The 20,810-nt window shown below is 49.5% G+C and overlaps 9 protein-coding genes across 9 annotated transcripts; 6 read left to right on the top strand and 3 right to left on the bottom strand.

Moving 5' to 3' along the window:
* Positions 1 to 487: 487 nt before the first annotated feature.
* On the bottom strand, positions 488 to 2,092 carry FIESC28_10487 (uncharacterized protein; the record flags this gene model as incomplete). Its single annotated transcript, XM_031164619.1, has 6 exons — positions 488 to 795; positions 846 to 1,127; positions 1,180 to 1,291; positions 1,341 to 1,570; positions 1,623 to 1,984; positions 2,028 to 2,092. 6 exons carry the CDS (start codon positions 2,090 to 2,092, stop codon positions 488 to 490), a joined length of 1,359 nt encoding a protein of 452 aa, XP_031011330.1.
* Positions 2,093 to 2,968: 876 nt separating this feature from the next.
* On the bottom strand, positions 2,969 to 4,619 carry FIESC28_10486 (uncharacterized protein; the record flags this gene model as incomplete). The annotated part of the gene is made up of 2 exons (XM_031164618.1): positions 2,969 to 4,276; positions 4,323 to 4,619. 2 exons carry the CDS (start codon positions 4,617 to 4,619, stop codon positions 2,969 to 2,971), a joined length of 1,605 nt encoding a protein of 534 aa, XP_031011329.1.
* A 779-nt stretch (positions 4,620 to 5,398) lies between these two features.
* Positions 5,399 to 7,296, bottom strand: FIESC28_10485 (uncharacterized protein; the record flags this gene model as incomplete). Its single annotated transcript, XM_031164617.1, has 4 exons — positions 5,399 to 5,866; positions 5,914 to 6,526; positions 6,583 to 6,768; positions 6,815 to 7,296. 4 exons carry the CDS (start codon positions 7,294 to 7,296, stop codon positions 5,399 to 5,401), a joined length of 1,749 nt encoding a protein of 582 aa, XP_031011328.1.
* A 1,366-nt stretch (positions 7,297 to 8,662) lies between these two features.
* On the top strand, positions 8,663 to 9,724 carry FIESC28_10484 (uncharacterized protein; the record flags this gene model as incomplete). The annotated part of the gene is made up of 1 exon (XM_031164616.1): positions 8,663 to 9,724. One exon carries the CDS (start codon positions 8,663 to 8,665, stop codon positions 9,722 to 9,724), a length of 1,062 nt encoding a protein of 353 aa, XP_031011327.1.
* A 915-nt stretch (positions 9,725 to 10,639) lies between these two features.
* FIESC28_10483 (uncharacterized protein) lies at positions 10,640 to 12,466 on the top strand (the record flags this gene model as incomplete). Its single annotated transcript, XM_031164615.1, has 1 exon — positions 10,640 to 12,466. The coding sequence occupies one exon, from the start codon at positions 10,640 to 10,642 to the stop codon at positions 12,464 to 12,466; it is 1,827 nt and encodes a 608-aa protein (XP_031011326.1).
* A 1,029-nt stretch (positions 12,467 to 13,495) lies between these two features.
* FIESC28_10482 (uncharacterized protein) lies at positions 13,496 to 14,946 on the top strand (the record flags this gene model as incomplete). The annotated part of the gene is made up of 4 exons (XM_031164614.1): positions 13,496 to 13,858; positions 13,899 to 14,092; positions 14,147 to 14,568; positions 14,615 to 14,946. The coding sequence occupies 4 exons, from the start codon at positions 13,496 to 13,498 to the stop codon at positions 14,944 to 14,946; spliced, it is 1,311 nt and encodes a 436-aa protein (XP_031011325.1).
* Positions 14,947 to 15,198: 252 nt separating this feature from the next.
* Positions 15,199 to 16,218, top strand: FIESC28_10481 (uncharacterized protein; the record flags this gene model as incomplete). Its single annotated transcript, XM_031164613.1, has 1 exon — positions 15,199 to 16,218. The coding sequence occupies one exon, from the start codon at positions 15,199 to 15,201 to the stop codon at positions 16,216 to 16,218; it is 1,020 nt and encodes a 339-aa protein (XP_031011324.1).
* A 625-nt stretch (positions 16,219 to 16,843) lies between these two features.
* FIESC28_10480 (uncharacterized protein) lies at positions 16,844 to 18,418 on the top strand (the record flags this gene model as incomplete). The annotated part of the gene is made up of 1 exon (XM_031164612.1): positions 16,844 to 18,418. One exon carries the CDS (start codon positions 16,844 to 16,846, stop codon positions 18,416 to 18,418), a length of 1,575 nt encoding a protein of 524 aa, XP_031011323.1.
* Positions 18,419 to 18,993: 575 nt separating this feature from the next.
* Positions 18,994 to 20,385, top strand: FIESC28_10479 (uncharacterized protein; the record flags this gene model as incomplete). The annotated part of the gene is made up of 1 exon (XM_031164611.1): positions 18,994 to 20,385. One exon carries the CDS (start codon positions 18,994 to 18,996, stop codon positions 20,383 to 20,385), a length of 1,392 nt encoding a protein of 463 aa, XP_031011322.1.
* Positions 20,386 to 20,810: the final 425 nt, after the last annotated feature.

The raw sequence follows: 20,810 nt of genomic DNA, 5'->3' as shown, positions 1-20,810 counted from the left end.
GGGGGGGGGGGGGGGGGGTTAAATTTGCAGTGCACTTGGTTCTTATGGTTCTGTCAAACAAGGCTATATCGCCGCGTCCACGAGGCTGAAGGACAAAAATGCAAGACTGACGGACACGATGCGAGAGTCAGCTAACGAACTGTTCATCTTTGACCTGAGAACGGTGACAGGACTCAGATTAACGTTTCATCTTTTAATGAAAGGATCAGAAGATTAGCTGTAATTTTTTTTTTCTTCTTTTTTTTCCTTTTTCTTCTTTGAGTGTCTGAAATACTTATATATCCCTGTGGACATATCGGTTAACAGATGGTCTTCAACCGTACTGGTTATAGGGTATGTAATCGAGCGAGAATCATCTTCGTGTCGCGTCACGTCACACTCTTGAATTAAATCTCAGACACGTAGAAAATATTTATTTACGAAGCAATGGATCTCACCCCTTTGGTCCCAATCCTAATCCATCCACTATATACAGTTCTTCGCCTTCTTAGATAGCCTGGAGACCAGCAACAACACCAGCCCAAGTCTCGCGAACAGTAGGCTGGATCTGGCTAGCGGGCAAGCTGAAGCCGTAGGTGCCCTTGTCGCGAAGCTCGATGGTGTAAGCGTACTTGGCCTTGGCAACACCCTGGACGTAGTCGATGCTGTCACCAGTGGTAGCATACAGAGCACGGCAAGAGTTACCAGTGGTGTAAGAAATACCAGACTGGCCACGGATACCGGTGTTGATCTTGGCAGCGACAGATGAGAGGGCAGTCTCCTCAGGAGCGACGACCTTGCAGTCATAGCCGTAAGCTGTGAAGATGTTAGTATAAAGATATATCACGTGAATGTGGTGGACTTACGCCAGAGGATGTACTGTCCGTAAGAGTGGAAGTCAACGTAGAAGGAAATTCCACGACCAGCAGCAAGAGAGTCGATCTGGCGGACGATGGCCTTGTTTTCAGGGCTGTCACCAGCGGCACGGCCCTTGAAGGTCTCGTCACAGGGGTTGGTGGAGGCACCGCCAGTAAGCTCCCACTTGTAGGGCCAGTTGCGGTTGACGTCGCGGCCGACACAAGAGTTTCCGGAGACGGTTTGACGGTTCTTGCGCCAGAGACGGTTGGTGGTCTGGGTGTAGACGAAGCCTAAAATAATCAATTAGATGGAGTTTGGATGAAAATTGGGTTTGGAACTGACCGTCGGGGTTGACAATAGGAGTGATGTAGAAGTCGTACTTGTCGACGATGGCCTTGACGGCAGAGTCGGAGGCGTACTTGGTCAAGAGCTGGTAGGCCATGTACTCGGCAGTCTACAATCGTTAGTGATCTGCAACATAATAGTGAAGTATCTCGTCTTACCATAGTGGCGATCCACTCACGAGCGTGGACGGTGCCGTGGAAGACGACAGCAGGCTTGGATCCCTTGCCTCCACTTCCCCAGATGTGGATACCAGTCAAAGCACGACCCTGGAAAGAGTTGCCAAGAGTGAAGACCTCAGATCGGCTGGGGTAGCTGGTCTGCAGGTCGGTGAGGAACTGAATGTGATCAGCGTAGGGGTGGTAAGCGGTGAACCAAGTCTCGCTAGGAGCTGTGAAGTGTTAGCTTCTCTTCATCTCTGTGATCCCAATTAATTTACTTACCAGCGTAGACAGTAGAGGTCTCCTCCTCAGCAAGGGCAGCACCAACGTCCTCAACCAAAACAGTCGCGTCAGAAGCAATCTTGGTAACCTTGTCAACATTCTCGGGAGAAACGACAATGTCGAGTTCTTCACCAGCACCAGGGTTCAGGATGGTAGCAGCGAGCTTGTTGATAGCCGCGAGATCCTCGTCAGAGCCCTTGGGGAGGGTGACACGCAGGCTCTTGAAGCCATTGTAGTCAACCTTCTTGGAGCTAGGAACAGCAGAGGCCAGAGCCAGAGGAACAAGGGCGAGAATGAGAGACTTCATCTTGACAACAGCGCACAAGTAGTTGAGAGAAGATTGGAAGTGCGGGGTTGAACAGCTGTGAATAATTGCGTATACCTTATTTTTATAGTTAATCTCACCCGCCGATATGACGATCGTCCAGATCATAAGACACGCTATCGAGAACTTCTGTCAATGATGCCATCTTGGCCTCGGTCGAAAAAGGTAGGTGAATTAATGTGATACCACCAAGCACGGAAGCACCCATATCTCCGCAAGGTACCTTTCCCAAACGGGCAGCTGGAATCCCTGTGCCATGGTTGCATTATCTTCGGCAGACCAAAGGTCCCCCCCCTCTAAGCGCCCATGTCCAACGAATGAGAACACAGAGTTGCACGGCTGTTGAGTCCACGAAAGGAAAGTGTCGTCGGCAAATGCTATATGCTTAATGGACTATGGGGAGCCAGGATCAATTGAGATAACACCTCCGCTTCGGTTATCGTGTTTTGAGGGTGCTGATTCGCGGCATATTATGTACCTTGATGACTAGGTCTTGCGATTGGTGTTGTGTTTTCTTGATGCGGATGGTGACGGGATGAGAAGGAGGATATCTGATAAGCTGAACACTTGATTCATTTCGTCATCTTTGAAGAGATTGAGTCAGCAATATTGGGTCTTTTGTTTGAATCTCGAACATTGAAGCTGCCATTCTTGGCATCTCGGCGATTGAGGCCGCCGTTGATAACGTGTTCCAGACTCTGTCGTGCAGATGCGCCCTGTGAGACTTTATGCTTCTAGAACACGTTTTGTTTATGTTTAACCAAGTCGAGAACAGCTTGCATGTGCTTTTCAGAACAACCCCGCATTCGAGAGACAACTTCACTATCTTCAAGAAGATGACAGGATGCTCTGGTAACAGATATTAATAATGGTAATATTATGGTAATCTCATCGCTAGTCTATAGATGCCTCTAAAAATGCAATGCTTGTGCGACAAAAACTTTTGATCCAGGCTGTTGAAATAATCATGATTGATGGTTCCGGGTTGAATTAAGACCACGATTCTAGCATACGCAAAACTTTAAGCGGCGTCCTTCTCAGACAGTTGTCCAGTAGGCTCTTCCGCAGACAAACGGCCAGACCACACATCGATGTCCTTAGCTCGATGGAGCTTGGTGCCGTACGCGATTTTCCAACCAATGATGGGAATAATGAAGATAGGAATGCCGATGTAAGAGGCGATGAAGTCGGCGGTGTTCCAGTTCCCCTTGAGGAAGACGGGGAAACCACAGACGAGCGTGATGATGACTGAGCCGATGCCACCGAACCAGGCGGTGTATGGCTGCCATGGTGCCTTCCAGGGAAGGGTGTCGCGGCTGATGCCTTGGACCTTGAGGGCACGATGGAAACGGATGTAGCAGAAGCAGAGGGTTGCCCATGCGATGAGACCTGCTACGGTGCTAAGGTTGAGAAGCCAGTCGAATGCCTGAGAGGCGCCACCAGAGCCGAGACTGAGATAGGCCAAGGGTCCGAAAAGCCAAGCAGTGATGACGGCGACGTAGGGAACGCCCTTCTTGGTTGTACGGGCGAAGAACTGGGGAAGCTGTTTGTCTGTGGTCATGGCGAGAATGATACGCGATCCAACCCAGCAGTAAGAGTTACCGGCGGACCAAGCAGATACCAGAATACAAGCGTTGACGATAGAGGGGAGAACCTTAATACCGGCGGCCTGGATGGCGATGACCCAAGGAGAGCTCTTAGCGTTTCCAGAGCCAGACACAAGGCCTTCGTTTCGGGGGTCGACGATCATGCCAATCAGGAAAGCACCGAGGATGTAGAAGAATCCGATACGGTAGGTGACGCGGTTCGCAGCCTTGGGGATTTCCTTGTGGGGGTTGATGGCTTCGGCAGCGGTGATGACAACAGTCTCAACACCGATGAAAGAGAACGAAGCGTTGACGAAAGCTGAGAGGAAACCGAGGAAATGGCCAGATGAACCAGTAATGCCGTTATAGTCAACCCAAGCACCGGGGTCGTTCCAGTATTTGAAGCCAATAGCGTCGCCCTTGGGACCTCCACCAGCGGTGATGACAATGGCGACAATGACGAGTCCGACGAAACAGAGAACTTTGATCGCACCAGTTGCGACTTCAGCTTCACCGAAGAAGCGAACATCCATCAAGTTGATCCAGAGGATGAGAACAAGACTGACGGTGATGACGACGGCGGGAGTGATGTCGGTCCAATAGCTGACCAAAACAGCGGATGCTGAACATTCTGCTGCGATGGAGATGGTATAACAATATCCGTATGAAATAGCAAGAGAGAATCCGACAGAAGGGTCAATGAAGCGACTCGCCCAGTGAGGAAAAGTACCAGCAGTAGGAAGCTATTCATGTCAGTCTTGGTCTCAAGACGAGGCTCATCAAACTCACCAGCGTTGCAAGCTCAGAAATACTCTGCATAACACTCCAAAGGACAGCACCAACAACGAAGTACGCCAGCAACAAACCCGCAGGTCCAGAAGTAGCATACGCCGAACCAGCACCAATAAACAATCCCGTTCCGATACCACTGCAAAGACCGATCCAGGTGATGTGGTACCCCTTCAAGCGTCGTTGCGTAGGTCCTTCGCCGCCGTTGCTCAGCACGGGCTTTTCATCGTCGCTGAGATGAGCGGCGTCCAGTGGAGGAGCGCTCTCGATAGCGTCGTCAAAATGTTCAGGCGCCATCTTCAATTCAAACCAATACAATAATCCAAAAGAAAGATAGCAAAGAATGTGCAAATAGTAACGTAATTGCAGACCCGCTGGTAGTGGCCTTTCTTTATAAAATGGAGGGATACGGGGAGGAATTGGAGAAATTGGAGAGTCCGATTGCGCAATTCGAAGTTTTCACTGCTAGCGTACGGTGTCCCCTAGAACTAGGAGGCGATGGGGAAGATTATGGGGCAAGTTGCGGGACTTTGGTTGAATCTAGTTTGGTGTGGGCAGTTTTGTTAGTGTAAGAGAAAACTCTATCTCCGCTGGTCGGGGGGGTCTAGACGGATGATGGCGAATCAATAGATCATTTTGCGATATTTTAATTTTTCAATTTTCAGGAGAGAGGAATATCGCTCCGACATTGATGAGGAGGTTGGCTATGCGGTGTTGAGAATGCGGTCAATATCCTGGCAGTCAACTCACCGGCTCGTGTAGTTGACCACTGAAGTTGGGGAACTGTTCGGTTCAGAGGGATCTAACCGGTTGGGACCTTGATAGATGGGGCCAGAACCCACATCACACCGGTCCGTGAACTGCCAAGCATTGCACCATATCAGGAATAAGTCAAAGGACATCTATCAGCCATGTAACCAAAGATCTCTTGTAGGGCTGAATTCCTTTCGACATGTGCTAGCGTATATATCTCACCATCAACATAGCCGTCTCTGCCACTGTATATTTTTGAGGCTGTTAATTGGACGCTCCTGTACAGTCTGGTCCTCAAGTCAACCTGTCTCGAACCCATCATCTCAATCAGCAATCGAGCTACTCCCGCTACTACTCCAGCTCCTTATGCTTGAATCATCACTGTCATCCCCATTATCAGGGTCAACAGCATTGGTCCACAAGCAAAGAAGATGACCAATTCCCGAGCCCTTCAACGATTCTGCATCTGGTGTCCAGGAACGAGAAAGTTTGAGTAAGTTGTCCACCTCCAGGAAGATATCTCTCCGGGCTTTCTGATGTTTCGCAAAAGCTACCCAATGAGGATTTGGGGAAAGTCTCTGAGGAAAGTCTCTGGGGAATGGGGGAACTACCGGGCCTGGGAGCGTGGGCGGCCAGACCTGTAACCTCAGAGTCATGCCGGGACGGCGGAGAGAACTCCAATTGCCGAGTGTAATAACCGTATTTCCTGCGGACAACTTGTAGTTGCCATTCACAATTGCTGAGCGATAAGGGATGGATCGAGCCATGTCAGGGAGACAACCCGTCAGCATCTGCGAACGAATTAGCAGGATAAAAAAGACCAGAGAGCAGAACGTACCATGTAGGTTAGACAACTGTTGTACGGCAAAGTGAACTTGGTCCCATGTGGATCAACAAGGTTAATCGGCTTCAACTGGCACCCAACCTTGAAGTAAAGCGTCAACGACGGCTCTGAGGTGTCAGGAAGCCAAGAGCGTATTCTATCCGGTGCGGTTGGTCTTGTAGCCCCCATGGCAACCAACGTCAACTCATGAGAACCATGCCGCTTCATCGAGAGGATGGCCTTGTTAAGCTCGGTACGAACAGCGAGGTCAAGAGAAGCGAGCTGATCGGCCAACACGGGAGGTCTGTTGAAGAGACTCCGAGTCGTAAGCTTTCGTAGGCTAGATACAAGGGCCCTCTCTTCAATTTCCATTTTGGTGATAGTTTTGTTAGGGTCGTTGATGTTGAAGATCCAAGCTTCGATGTCTTCCCCATCCCATTCGTCGCCACGTTCGCGACGTCTGAATACTGCCGAAAAGAAGCGACGGATGCGCTCGCCGTATGAAGGATCGGGATAGACAGTCATGTCTGAACATGTGGAGTAGCCATCATCCTCTTCGGGAACGGGGTTTACGACGATGTTGTGAGACGCTTCGGCTACTGGGGTTGGAGCCACCGCAGTGACAGAGCTATAAGGGACACTTAGCTCAAGTCGAATTGAGTGTGCCCAGATGGAAGACGTTACCTTGCGCTGCTTTTCACCTCTTCGGGAGGACTCTCGACCGGGGGAGATGACTCGATAGCCTTGAGCCAGCCTTCCCGCTTCGTCGTAAGATACTTATGATACGAAAGCCGACTTGAAGCAACATGATTCGCAGAAAGGCGCATGGAACTCTCCTTTTCGTAGTCACCTGGCGAGCGTTTGAAACTCCTACTCAATTGTTAGTCTTGTCAAACGGAAGGGTAGAACAACACACTTCAACTGGAATTCGGCAATTTCTCCCAGAAGGAGACGTAGAACAAGCTCGAATTTAGCATGTTTCAACTCTTGTTCACAATGGCTGAGACGACGCCCCAGCCATTCCCGGGAATTGTAGGACAGAGTGGGCTTGTTCTTGAGACAAGAGAACAAGTGGTCGACTTTCTCCTCCGTCATCTCACCAATGCCGTGATCCTCCTCCGAGTGCCTTGCCTTCTTTGTCATAAGGACGAGGATGCCTTCGTAGACGACCCTGCACGTGGCAGCAAGCGCGTTAATGTCGTTGATGCATCCCGATTTGAAGAGCGTAGTATCCTGTTGAGAGAGGCTTTGGAGAGTGGAAGATGTAGAGCTGATGACCGCGACGAGCTTGGGAAGGTCCAAATGAGCAGTTGATCTGGCTGCTTCGTTCATCAAGTCAAGAGCTGTTGCCAGCCTTGCACCCAGCTGGGCAGTTCCAGTGTGATCCAAGGACGCCATGTCTTGCACGATCATAAAGGATGAAGATCAACAGGAAATCAGATTAAGCTTAAATCAGGAACACGGGTTGTTTTTATGCTGACGGCTGGTTCGCAATAAGGCGTGCTGACTGCTTTTGAAGTCCCACCATTACCCCTCAATACCTGCAAGTTCAACCAGTAGGGAGGTTTTACTCGCACTTCTGCCTGGTGTGTCGCAGACAATACTTGTTTATCAGGTCATGCATGAAGCTATTGAGTAGCCATTGGCCGATGAGACTGGGAGTGTTGGACTGGACCAATTGTGGTGACCTTTGGGACGAAATATTGTCTCAGCGGTTGGTGTCACCTAAACTGAAAGGGTGACCTCGAAGGCCTCATTGTGTGTATCAGAGGTTTTGGCCCCCAAAAACATAGGAGACGAAATAACTTCATCACTTTATATTGACTTAGACCAGGACTCAGGTTGCTTTATTATGGTAGTCTATGGGTTCTTCTGTTACCCACATGTACGCTCATGCGACGTGGCGTTGTGAAAGGCCGTTACGTTGAGCCCGTGTGCCGCGGGCTGACCGAAGAGCTTGTGGAAGGCAAATGGGTTTGAAGAGAAGGACTCGAAAACTTAAGCTACATGCATAGTCATCTAAGCTATTCTTTGTTCTGATTATCCTAGAGGCTCCATGGTGTTGTTTTTGGTACTTGTACCACCGGCGCTTGATCTTACATCGTGATGCGACTATGTGGAAAGATTCTGGATGGCTCAGGAACGCTTCCCTTTGCAATGGTTCACTCTATACATTAAAACATACTAGGTGCAATGCTAGGTCGATTGCCATTTACAATCGACATACCTCTCACAAAGTCAAAAGAATTATGCACTGGCCTTACAGCCAACTATGAACGCATGAACACAGGATGGCGCTTGTCAGCTGTCTTGTTCCCTCGGAATACCCTCGATAAGGCCCATACACATCCGAAGCTCGTTTTTGTAAGCGCAGAACAGTTGACCTAGTAGAGATCGTTGCGGTTGTTATAATGATACTCCGTTTTGGATCGCCATGTTCGTGCTTGATACAGGAGCTTTGTGCGCAGAGTGAGCAACCAAAAACAGGAACAATCAGCCGAGATAAGGTAGTAACAAACAAGAATAAAGGAACTGATAAGATGAACGAGGATTTATTAAAAAGAACAGGCAATCGACATAACGTTTCATAGATCTCTACAGCTGTTTATATAAACTCATCGTCTTCTCAGTCCAGCTCTTATCACTTCACTCACCAACAACTCTCACACAGCATTCATACAACAATCAAACAAGCCTTTTATCTCAACTCTTTCATAACATCCACAAACAACACCAAGAAACGACTTTCAGCAAAGTCATCAAAATGTCTAACGATCAGACCAACGTTCAGCAAGGCACCAACCCTGATCGGGTCGGTCAGCAAATCTCTCTTCATCAGGCTGACGGTGATACCAGCACTTGGGTCACTATTAACGTTCAGAGCGGCGCACCCATCACAGTGAACGCCTTCACCACGGCCCCTATCACGATGAATACCTACGCCGGCACTGCTATCAAAATAAACGTCATCGATCCTCCTACTAGTGGCCAAGTTGTTAGTCTCCAGAACCGAGAAGCTTCGGACAATACGTCTGGGGAGGTTGAGGAAACAGACAATCTATTCGATCACACATTCCAGCACGTCCATTGGACTCCATCAGGCTATATCGATGACAAATTATCGGCGGTCGAATATGAAACAGCCGTTGAGTCACAACCTGTTGTCGAGAGCGACAACTCTGCTGACGCTGGGCCTTGCACACCAACCAGCGATGATGCTAAGGTGTCTGATTCTGACGAAGGAGAAGATGAGGATGACAATCGCTCTTCAACCGCAGAAATCGGCGAGTCTACTGAGGGCAATATCTCAGCCTATGGAAACCCTTTCCGTTTGGTTCCTCATCTGCGCCCCATTAGCAGATACCCACCCCTCCCCATCTCTACTGCTTTTATCAACGGCGCTATACACAAGTCGACACAGCGAAAGCCCGGTTTCCAAAGCATCTACCTCCGCGAGGAAAGTATTCCGTCAATTGGCTCCCGTCCTGCCTACACCTGGCATTCGCCCGACGCCTTCGGTCGAATCTATGTCCCAGATTGGCAATATGTCCTGGTCTGCATCGAAGAACATCTTCTCGTAACACTGTCTGGTATCGGAACAACGACCAGAGACTCTCATCGGGACGAGTTTCTGAAGGTCATTATCGACAATTCTATCGATGTTCAGCTGGACTTTACCCTGCTCGAGTCTGCTGGCTATCGAGTGCTTGCTTGGGCTAAGAAGCCTTCGCCGCGCGATGACATGTACTGGTTTGACATCCAAGGACGAGTTGTTCAGAATACTCCAGCTTGTGGCCACAACCACGCTGCTTTGATTTGTGGCTAAGCGATGGATGGTTTGAGACATGCATGATGATGAAGTCAGACGAGAAAAGCTAAATGCTGGTCACTAAGCGGATCTTTTCTACTGATCATTTCCGTGCAGGTTGGAGTGTGTATGCGATTGCGTAGACGGATCTAGAGAAAGAGGCTATCATGAAAGGAACGAGCAAAGGTGGAACTTTGCATAGGACTGACTGCCTACCGAAACTGGATATAGAGTACATGGTCCGCCATTGGAGGACCTCAATCTACACTCACTTAAACTAGTAATGGAATGAAGTGCATGTGACATGAAGTGTGAATGATAAAGTACAGTATAGTCTTCCATAAAAGATGGCTGATCTACAGATCAGTAATTTATCCAAGCTTTCAGCGATCATCATCAAATGTTTGCGGGGTAACGCGGGGTCTACTTCTGACTCAATAATCCACCAATAGAATACACAAACTCACCTTGTAACATCGTATATAGTAGGTCGGTCATAAGAACATGGAGGTCTGTTTGCGTGGACTTTCCCCGCACATCTTGTTGTTCTGATCCGGTGAACACCGGACCGATACGGGCCGAAACACCATTCATTATGGCTATCGACTTGACGATCCCGGTTAATACAGAAGGCCTATGTAACGTCACCGGTATTGGGAACTTGGCATACAGGAACAGACATGCGCGCGAATCCTGTTCTACTGATCGCTATTGCTAATTACCGTGTAGTGATACCGTGGTATCGAACCATGCTATGATCATGGCAACTGAATCGCAACGGCTACGTCACGGGAGGCTTTATGATGGCACCTCTCTGGTACCAACAAACGTGCATATACTCGTATTTATATGTCCGACGGTCCACCTGTTAGCTCAACTTCCTAGTCGCTACCGACTACATCGACCTGCCATCGCCGTTGCGAAATAGTCATGATGACCTTGTCGAACAAGGCTACGGCCCTTGTGGCCCTCGCCTGCGCTCTCTTTCCCCTCGACACAACAGCCCAAGCCAAAGGTCCTTACGAAGCAACATGGGAATCAACCGACAAACACCACGCCGCCCCAGAATGGTACCGCGATGCCAAATTCGGCGTCTACTGGCACTGGGGAGCCTTCACCACAGCGCAATACGCCAGTGAATGGTATCCACGCAACATGTACGAGCCTGACTCGGACCAGAAGAAGCACCATACAGAAACTTACGGACCCCCTGAAGAATGGGGTTACGAGAACTTTATCAAAGGTGCCAAGGATAAGAAGGGCAACTTTGTGCAGTTCAAGCCTGTTCTTAAATCTCAGGGTGGGGAATTCGATCCTGAGGCTATCATGAAGGTCGTTAAAGCTTCCGGTGCGAGATTTGCTGGACCTGTTGCTGAGCATCATGATGGGTACTCTATGTGGGATAGCAAGGTCAACGAGTGGAATTCGGTCAAGTATGGTCCCAAGCTGGATTTGGTCAAGCTTTGGGCGGATCTCGTACGCAAGAACGATATGAAACTTGTTGTTGCGATGCATCAGGCCTACAACTACAATGGCTTCTTCCAATGGGCGCCGAAGACAAACGACACAAGCCTGCAGAAGCTGCTAGGTCAGCTACCTCGCGAGGAGGAGGACCAGCTCTGGTTCGACAAGCACCGTGAAATGCTAGATCATGTCAAGCCTGACATTATCTGGAATGACTTCTCGCTCGACAGCCCTGGTGAATGCGGCAGTGCTGAGGGCCCCTGTGCGGTGGATGAGCAGAAACGCCTCGAGTTCCTCGCCTACTACTTCAACCGCGGCGAGGAATGGGGCAAGGAAGTAGTCACCACCTACAAGCACCACGACCATGGCTTCCGCAACACCTCAGCCGTAGATGACTGGGAACGCGGTGGCCCTGCCAACCTCGTCCGTCCATACTGGCAGACTGACGACGCTATCAGCGCTTCAAGCTGGAGTTACACCGTCGGTATCAAATATTACAGCTCGAAGGCCATGGTGCACTCTTTGATCGATCGTGTCAGCAAGAACGGTAATATGCTGTTGAATATCTCGCCCAAGGCTAATGGTGTTCTGCCTGAGGAGCAGATTGAGGTTTTGGAAGATATTGGTGCCTTCTTGGGTCGTTACGGTGAAGCTATTTATGATACCCGAGCTTGGGACCTTTACGGTGAGGGACCGAATCAAGTTGAAGGTGGTGCTTTTACTGCTCCTTTGCAGGGAAACAGCAGCGATATTCGCTTCACGCGTAACCAAGATGATGATGTTCTCTACGTTACTGTTCTTGGCTGGCCTGAAGATAAGCTTGTGTCTATCCAGGCTCTTGGCTCAGATACTCTAGTTGACCTCAAGTCTCTCAAGTCCATCGAGCTTCTCGGCAACAAGGCAGGCGATTACGTCAAGGTTCCAGATTGGGACCAAGGCAAGGATGCTTTGGAGATCACCCTCCCATCTCAACCTGCCGAGTCACTAGCCTACGTCCTCAAGATGACCTTTGACGGTGGAATCCCCGTGCCTCTGCCCAAAGGTGGTGCAGCGGTTTTCTCCGGTTCTGATGCAACGGGTACTGGTGTTTCTCTCGCGGCAGGCACTTTCGATACCGTGTTTTTAACTGAGGCTGGACTTGAGCCTAAGAAGATTGGTTCTATTCTTGTGGCGGAAGGTACCAAGGCTACTATCTTTACGGGGTTCAGATTTACTGGGGAGAGCACGGAGCTCAAGGCTGGTGAGCACAAGCTTGATGCGGGATCTGTTGGCTCCATTGTGATTGCGAAGGCTTGAGTTAGGTACATATTGTAACATATCTTTGTCTGTAATTGAAGTTCAGGGTTCCCATACACGTTTGATCTGTGATCGGACACACCGAATGTTGAAAGTAGCCGGACACAGGATTCCTATCTCGGTGATGCTGATGTACATACATACTGTCCAGCAAAAAAAGATCAATTGCTTCTACGGGCAAAAGAAAATACCAATCGACACAGGCCTGATTCGAACAGACGCCTCCGAAGAGAATAGATTTCTAGTCTATCGCATTAGACCACTCTGCCACTGTGCCTTAGCTGATTGGATGAAGGAAGACACCTGTATTCTCTTCTAACACTGGGAACTTGCGGGTAGTCAATTAGGCTTGAAGATTGATCCTCCATCTAAAAAAGTATTTAGACGATCGAGCTACGAATCAAGCTGTAGGTTTTCTGTTGGGAATTTTCCCAGCAGGTAAAACTCATATCTTTTGCAAACTGAACGTCCAAGGCCAATGAACAATTAGGTCCCCGCTCCGGGGGATTTCGTGCCGAACAGCTTCGAAGAGACATTTGTTCAAATGAACAAATGAGTATCGATAGGCTTTTCGATAAAAATAAAAAAAACATGCTACGAGGTGAATGCGAATGCTAAAGGCTTGGGACTATACACCGTCGTGTCGATCCCAATTCAAATCCTTCGCGATGTCTTTCGCTACAGGTTAGCCCAGCACCGGAGCTCGGGGTATCATCACCCGACCAATACTCCGATCACCATCACACGATTACCGATACTTGCAGAACCAATAAGAGACTCCCTCGCCAGGCAGAATCTGGGGTCTTGGCGTACAATAAAGAGATGTCATGATTCGGGAAGGTAGACAGTATCCTTGTCCATAGCCAAGCTTGATCTGAATACCGTCGCATTTCTCCACAAACCAAGGATTGGAATTCGCGGGGTCAGAAGCGGTCCAACCCATCACGTCAAACTTTACCATATAAAGCTCTTTGTCCATCATGTACTTCCTCATCCCTTCTACAGTATCTTCCCGTACCGCTAATCACGATGCGTCTCTACAGCATCATAACAAGCCTAATGGCAACCACATCCGCCCTCACTCTCAAATCCACCAAACACTGGACAATCGGCACCGACATCCAAGGTTCCGAACGTCTCAACGGCGTAAGCTATCAAGAAGACGCGCTCATCACATACGGCGACTACCAATATGTCACTTTCTACGAAACTGCCCCAGCAGGGTATCTCAACCATTTCGTGCGGTTAGGTAGAAGGAAGATCGCGCCCAGTGTCGCGGACTGGGAGTATCTCACTTTTGAGGACTATACGCAAAAGACTATGGATGGTCATAACATGATTTCCATGGGAATTTCGGGGGATGGGAAGATTCATCTCAGTTTTGATCACCATGTGAGTTGTGCGTCTGGGGGGAGGGCTTCGCTGACTCTAGAAGGATGTACCAATCAATTACCGTGTTTCGAAAGAGGGAATTGCGAAGGAAGTCCCTTCTAAGTGGTCTGCGGAGCTGTTTGGGCCGGTTGTTCATTCTCTGGACGGATCTGAGGGACCATACTCGCCTTTAACGTACCCTCGTTTCGAGCCTCTTCCCAACGGCGATATGCTTCTTGAGTTCCGCATTGGACAGTAAGTCACTGCTCCCTTCCTTCCCACACTCGTAGTTTTGACAAGTAATTGTAGATCTGGATCTGGAGATAGCTACATCCACCGCTACAGCTCTTCCACAGGCAAATGGACAGCCCAGGGCATGTACATCCAAGGCGACGATAACAATGCCTACATCAACGGACTAGACTACCTCGACGGAAAGCTTTACACATCCTGGACCGTTCGAGAAACGCCAGATGCTGATACTAACCACGGCGTCTACTTTGCGTACTCCAACGACGACGGGAAGACGTGGTTCAACACCAATGATACGAAGCTGAGCAAGCCTATCTCGACTTCTGACGAGAGCACTTTAGTGTGGGATATACCGCAGGATAGTCGTATGGTCAACCAGGAGGGACAGTATATCGATACAAAGGGACGTTTCCATGTCTTGATGAGGGATGTGTTGTCTGGGAAGCACCTTTACCAGCACTATCTCCGAGACACCAGTGGTAAGTCAGTCTAGCTTTTATTCTGAGTCCGCTCTAACATCTCCAGGAAAATGGACGAAGAACACCATCAATCCCGCCGGTCTCAACGGTCCTGACTTATACGATCCTCGAGGCAAGTTCGCTGGAGATGCGTCAGGCGAATACTTGTTCGGTCTTCTTCCGGACCCCGTGAAGCAGGCAACAGGAATTTACGTCGCCACAGCCTCCAAGGGCTTCAAGGACTGGACGGCGCTTGCTGAGATCCCCAACACTTCGACAGAGCCGTTGTTCGACAAGACACGGCTGCATGAGTTTGGTGTGCTGAGTGTGTTTGTGAGACAGGCTGGTGGATTCCCGGATAGAAAGCTCCAGGTCTGGGACTTTGAGCTGGACCTGTAGTTCTAGATCTTACAGTAGAGGCCCAACATATTGTATATCAGGGTTGTCGTTTAGAATAACAGGGTGTTCTTATCTATCCATGATCTTAGCGCTGTCCGCTGCCTGTGATCTTATGTCAGATAACTACCCCGCAATTAATCCACCCAAACACAGTCATACCCAACCTCATCCATATATCTAACTCGTGGAGTTTCCTCTCTCAAAATATTGCCCTTCACGCCAAATTTCATGTTATCAAAACTGCGATTCACCATGGATAAGATTGTTCAACAAGCGATCAAACATACAATGGATATGAGGAAGCCAGCGTCCTCAGTTCCATGGAAAGCTGACGAGATCTGGCAGCAGCCCTTCTACGGATGGAGTAGTGACACCAAGAGCTGGCAACCATCGCGCTCCACTCGAGAATCTCTCAAGACGAGGCTGGTGAAGAGGATAGCCGTGTACAGTTGGAACATTGACTTCATGCTACCTCATGGTGAAGCTAGGATGGACGCAGCGCTGAAGCATCTAGAAGAGCTCACTCGCGAAGACCGGTCGGGCGAAACGGCTGTTGTGGTCAATTTGCAAGAATGTGTGCCGTCTGACTTACATATTATCGGCGAGAAGGAATGGATCAAAGAAGGGTTTTACAAAACTGACGTTGATACTTCGGCTTGGTCTTCGGGGGCATACGGTACAACCACGCTGGTAGACCGTCGACTGGATATCTCGTCGTGCTTCCGGGTGCACTATTCGGACACTCAAATGGAGCGCGATGCACTGTTCGTTGATATCTCGTCGAAAGGCGGTCCAACACTTCGCCTTTGCAACACTCACCTTGAATCTCTGGCCCTCGAACCGCCTATGCGCCCAGCACAAATGCGCGTCATCGCGCCACACATGCACGACAAAGACATTGCCGGCGCAATTGTCACAGGCGACTTCAATGCCATCCAGCCATTTGATAGAACCCTCCATACCGATAACGACCTCAAAGACGCGTATCTAGAGCTTGGCGGCGAAGAAGGCGACGGAAAAGGTGACGACACGAGAGGATACACGTGGGGTCAACAAGCCCTGCCCCAGCTCCGTCAACAATTCGGCTGTTCACGCATGGATAAGGTCTTTTTCTGCGGTGATGCCCTCACGCTTGTGAGTTTCGAAAGATTCGGTGCAGACATTGAACCCGATGAGGAGGAAGCGAGAAGGGAAATTGTTTCGATTGGATTTGAGAAGGCGTGGATCACTGACCATCTCGGTGTCAAAGCGTTATTCGAGGTCGTTATCTGAGACATGATTCGCTAGCGATACCCGGAATGGTGTGTTCCGACGGCACGGAAAGCGACGATCATGTCAATATATTGGTTCCTGCATCATTGAATCTTCCGCTGAATTTCAATCACAAGCTTGGATTCCTGTGGTGTAGTCAATGACGATCTGTCTCTGTTGTCGCGCTAAGAACACGGCTCATTGACCCACCATGAGTGGTGAGGAACACCTGAGGTATTCCTGACATTCTCCCTTCTGATTACCCGAGAATAGTAGACACGGAATAATTGTTCCGTTGGACAAAGGCAATCGAGAAATATAGCAAAAAAAGGAAACCCGTTCGTGGTGGTAGATCCTGTCAGCGCTTGGATGGGTAAGGTGAGGGACTTTAGCGAGGCTAATAAAGTCAGCGCTTGACCGCTTGTAACCTGACTATTTTAGAGCATTTCCAGGAACCACTCACAATCGCTGATGTACGAGATCAACCAAAAGTCCGTAGGATCGTTTATGAATCACCGACATGGTATTGAAACACAGCGGCCGATTGACCCCACCATTTGAAGATCTGATTTACTATAAAGATAACTTGGTGTCACCTTGTGCTGACTGAGAACAACCCTTCCCCCCTCTCAAGATTGCCCTGACCATGATACAGTCAGCCATAGACTTGGCATCGCGCCCAGCGATTGCCGCGCCATTAATCATATTCTTGTCATACGTCATATACCAACTCTTCCTCAAACCGTCAAACCTCCCAGATCTACCCATTGTCGGCGCCCGCGAAGGCGACTGGTTTCCTCTCCTGCAAGCCCGAATCCGAAATTCTCGCGATGTCAAGGCCGCGCTCAACTCGTCATACGTCCAGTATAAGGACCAAGCTACCATCCTTCCTCTACTTGACGCCGGCAATGTCATCTTACTACCGAAATCCGATACCAAGTTTGCGAGCGAGCAGCCTACCGATGAGCTGAGTATGCACGAAGCTGCCCAACAGGATTTGCAGACCGACTTCACTACCATTACGCCTGCTTTGACGCATGATCCTATTCATATCGACTTGGTTCTTACGAAACTCACCAAAGAGGTCGGAAATCTCATTCCGGACCTTGCAGAGGAACTCGAGCATTGTATCAGCAAGTACTGGGGCACCAGCACAGAATGGACCGAAATTCCCGTTTTCGAAAAGGCGCAGGAGATCACGAGTGGTGTTACGAACCGCGTATTCGTGGGATATCCTCTCTGTCGAAACGAGGAAATGTTGAAGCTGGGTATTGCTTTTGCGCAAGACATACCAGTTTCAGCCATGCTCGTCAAGCTTTTCCACAGGTTTCTCAAGCCGATTTTCGCACCGATCATAACCATTCCGAACAGAATTCACAACAACAAATTCGAAAAGATCCTCAAGCCAGAGATCAAGGCTCGTCTAGCGGAATATGACGCTCGAGCGAGCACAGGAGAGAAAGGCCTCAAGTCCGACCGCAATGACTTCCTGCAATGGTCCATCGAGCAAGCCAAGACTATCGGCGATCCGAAAAACTGGAAGATCAACGCTTTGTCGGAACGTATCTTGATCTTGAACTTTGCGTCTATTCATACCACCACTTTCGCCGTTACCCACGCCCTACTCGATATCGCTGCTGCATCGCCTGAGCTTATTCCTGAACTTCGAGAGGAGATTGAGGGTGTTCTTGAACAGCACGGCGGGCAATGGAGTAAACGTGCCGTTGCCCAAATGGAAAAGCTCGACTCGGCTATCCGAGAAAGCCAGCGCAAGAACTCACTCGTCACCGTCGGCGTAGGCCGCTACGTCGTTGCAGACAAGGGTGTGACATTCCCCTCAGGAGCCCACGTACCCAAAGGGTACAGGATAGCCGTCCCCGGATACTCAGTCTTTCAAGATCCCGGAATCTACCCCGAGCCAAAGACCTACAGGCCAATGCGCTTCTACAACGCTCGACAAGATGAGAAGGATGGTTATGTGAAGAGCGCGCGCAATGCACTACCGACAGCGACAAAGGACTTTTTGGCTTGGGGTTTGGGAAGGAACGCTTGTCCGGGACGGTTCTTTGCGTCCAATGAGATCAAGATGATGTTGGCTTATATGTTGCTTCATTATGATATTGAGCATTTGGAGGAGAGACCGAGAAATACGTGGATCGTGCAGAACAGGATTCCGCCTATGAAAGCGACGTTGAGAATAAAGAGGGTTTCACGGGTTTAGTTATACATTAGGAGTGACCCAACAGCATAGAGTAACACTTTTTCCAACTTGAAAAACTGGCACCGCCACAAGACTAAGGCTTAGTTAGGCTGGCAGCTCTATGAATTTCGTCCCTTATTCATCTCTTACTCATTTCTTATGATTTAGCAGCTAAATGTTATGATAGTGGCGCATCATTTCAGAGGGACGGAAGGAGTGAGTGTCCATGTTGAAACCTCTTGCTGTCCTTGCTCTTATCTGTTTGTTGGAAACTCCTCTAGCAGGCTGATAGGCAGTTGGCGGTAGCATGGTTCCTTCCTCTCAACATCGGCCACTGCCCACTGTTTCAACCTAATTACGCGTCCTCCACTTCTTCCCCTTCTTCCTCTCCATCACCTCTATATATCTTCAAGATGACCACCACCCCCCTTGACTATCGCTAGCAACGCCACCCCTTGGGGTATTGGATTCGAGATATTGACGAGGGCGAGGACTTCTATCGACGTTGGGCCAGATCCGGAGACGGCTGCTATCCAATCACCGCATCCGCAACGTTCCGAATTCGATCAACGTACATCTCTCAGGACAATGATAGGATGGTTCGTTTCGCTTTCGGCAATGCTTGGAAATCTCTACGATATCAGCACCCGACCCTGGGTTCTTGGTTGTGCGAATATGAATCTCAGGCCATACCCACTTGGAAAAGAAGATACGACCCTTTCTTAACACCTGAGCACGTCAGCGAATGGGTCCAAGAGACTTTTCAAAAGTTCCCTGCCTTCGATGAGACTCCGCATTCGTGGTTCTACGGCCAAACAGAATACGGCCCATCTGCGCCGGGTCCTCACTACATACCGACTCTCATCCTCGTCAAGTCCACGTCCAAGTCCGAGTTGGACTATCACACTATATTCCTTCGATGCCCTCATGACATGATCGACAGTGTTGGGATTTTCATCCTGCTCGAACAGCTCTTTACCAAAGCAGAAGAAATCTACAAGACAGGCCAAGAGTTCAACTACCCTCTTCCTGACGACGACAGCTACCTCTCAAGACGACTGTCGCCCTCCCTCCGTGTGATAGCGAATGTTCCAGAATCGCTATCCCTGAAACATTCGCTATTCGCAGACTTACAAAGCTACTTCAACAAGCATAACGAGTCTTTCGTTGGGGCCCTTACCCTGAATGCGGTCTACGTGGGCGGCGACCACATCAAACGGATCGCAGTTACAGCTGATAAAGGGGTATCTGGCCAGGTCCTCAAAGGAATCTCCAATCAGGCCGGCATCCGAGGTTCTCATCTGTATACAGCAGCCTTGGCAGTAGCCCTTGGCGACAACCAAATCCGGTTCAATGAACGTCGCGTCGCTCACTTCTTTCACCGCCCCATGATCAATCTTCGTTCTAGCTTCCCCCCCGACCGTCCAGCCTCTGATCATCCAGTCGGTTTATACTCTGTCCTTGGAACGGTTCTAAAGCTAAGCCTTAGGGTTCCGGGGCTAAGGGAAAGTCTAAGGAGTTATCTAAACGACGTCATAGCGCTAGCCACCCGTGTCCAACAGCACGAAACAACAACGGAAAAGGAAGTACAACAGTTGAAAGAGAAACTGCTAGGCATAATTCCCGAAGCGATGGTCGCCCCGTGGAACTTTCAGGCTCAGGAGCTTTCACCCGACTTCAATGCATCCCAAGAGACAGAATCTCCGGTCGGACCCGTTTCTTTCTATAATGTTGGTTGTATCGAGTCGAACTTTCGTACGGATAAGGACTTCTTCGACATCCCAACTGTATGGGGCGCGAGTCAGCCTATCAGAGCCGGGATAGATATACATCTCTCGATTTACAAGGGCGAAATTGAACTATCGGCTGTGTACAACACTCGCTTCCATGATGAGGCAATCGTGGAGGCCTTCTTGCAGGGGATTCATAGGCACGTATTCAGAGGGCTACGGTTGGGGGAAGGCCTGGACCTGAGGATAACCAGATAGCTTTAGACCACAATTCTAAGGTATTCTAAGGCTTAGTAGTATTAGGATAAATTGACTCAATTGTTAGCCTAAGATGTCCTAATGTGACCAAATACTTTCGTCTCTTAAGTTCTCGACGGCCAGATCTTGTGCACAAAAGGCAGTCATAGCTTGGGGGAAGGGAACATCGCTAGAGTCGCAGAACTGGGCTTGGGGCCGTGTGCTTGTCGGAGACCGCTAGGAGCTACCATATCGTGGCGATACTCGTCGACTTCCTCAACAATGATCTCTCTCATGGCCTTGATGTGAAGAGAACGCATCTGGATAAACAGAAAGTCGCCGTCGTACCACGAGCTGTCGGTAGTGTACTTGTGGCCGACCAGGTTGGAAAGCGTCTGGGCCTTCCTCGTCCGACAGGTCCAGATAATCTTGTTAAACTCCGTCGT

Source organism: Fusarium coffeatum, assembly GCF_003316985.1.
Source record: "Fusarium coffeatum strain FIESC_28 chromosome Unknown BRIP53273_contig_311, whole genome shotgun sequence".
NCBI classification, from domain to species: Eukaryota; Fungi; Ascomycota; class Sordariomycetes; order Hypocreales; family Nectriaceae; genus Fusarium; species Fusarium coffeatum.
This window is presented reverse-complemented; position numbering and strand designations above follow the sequence as displayed.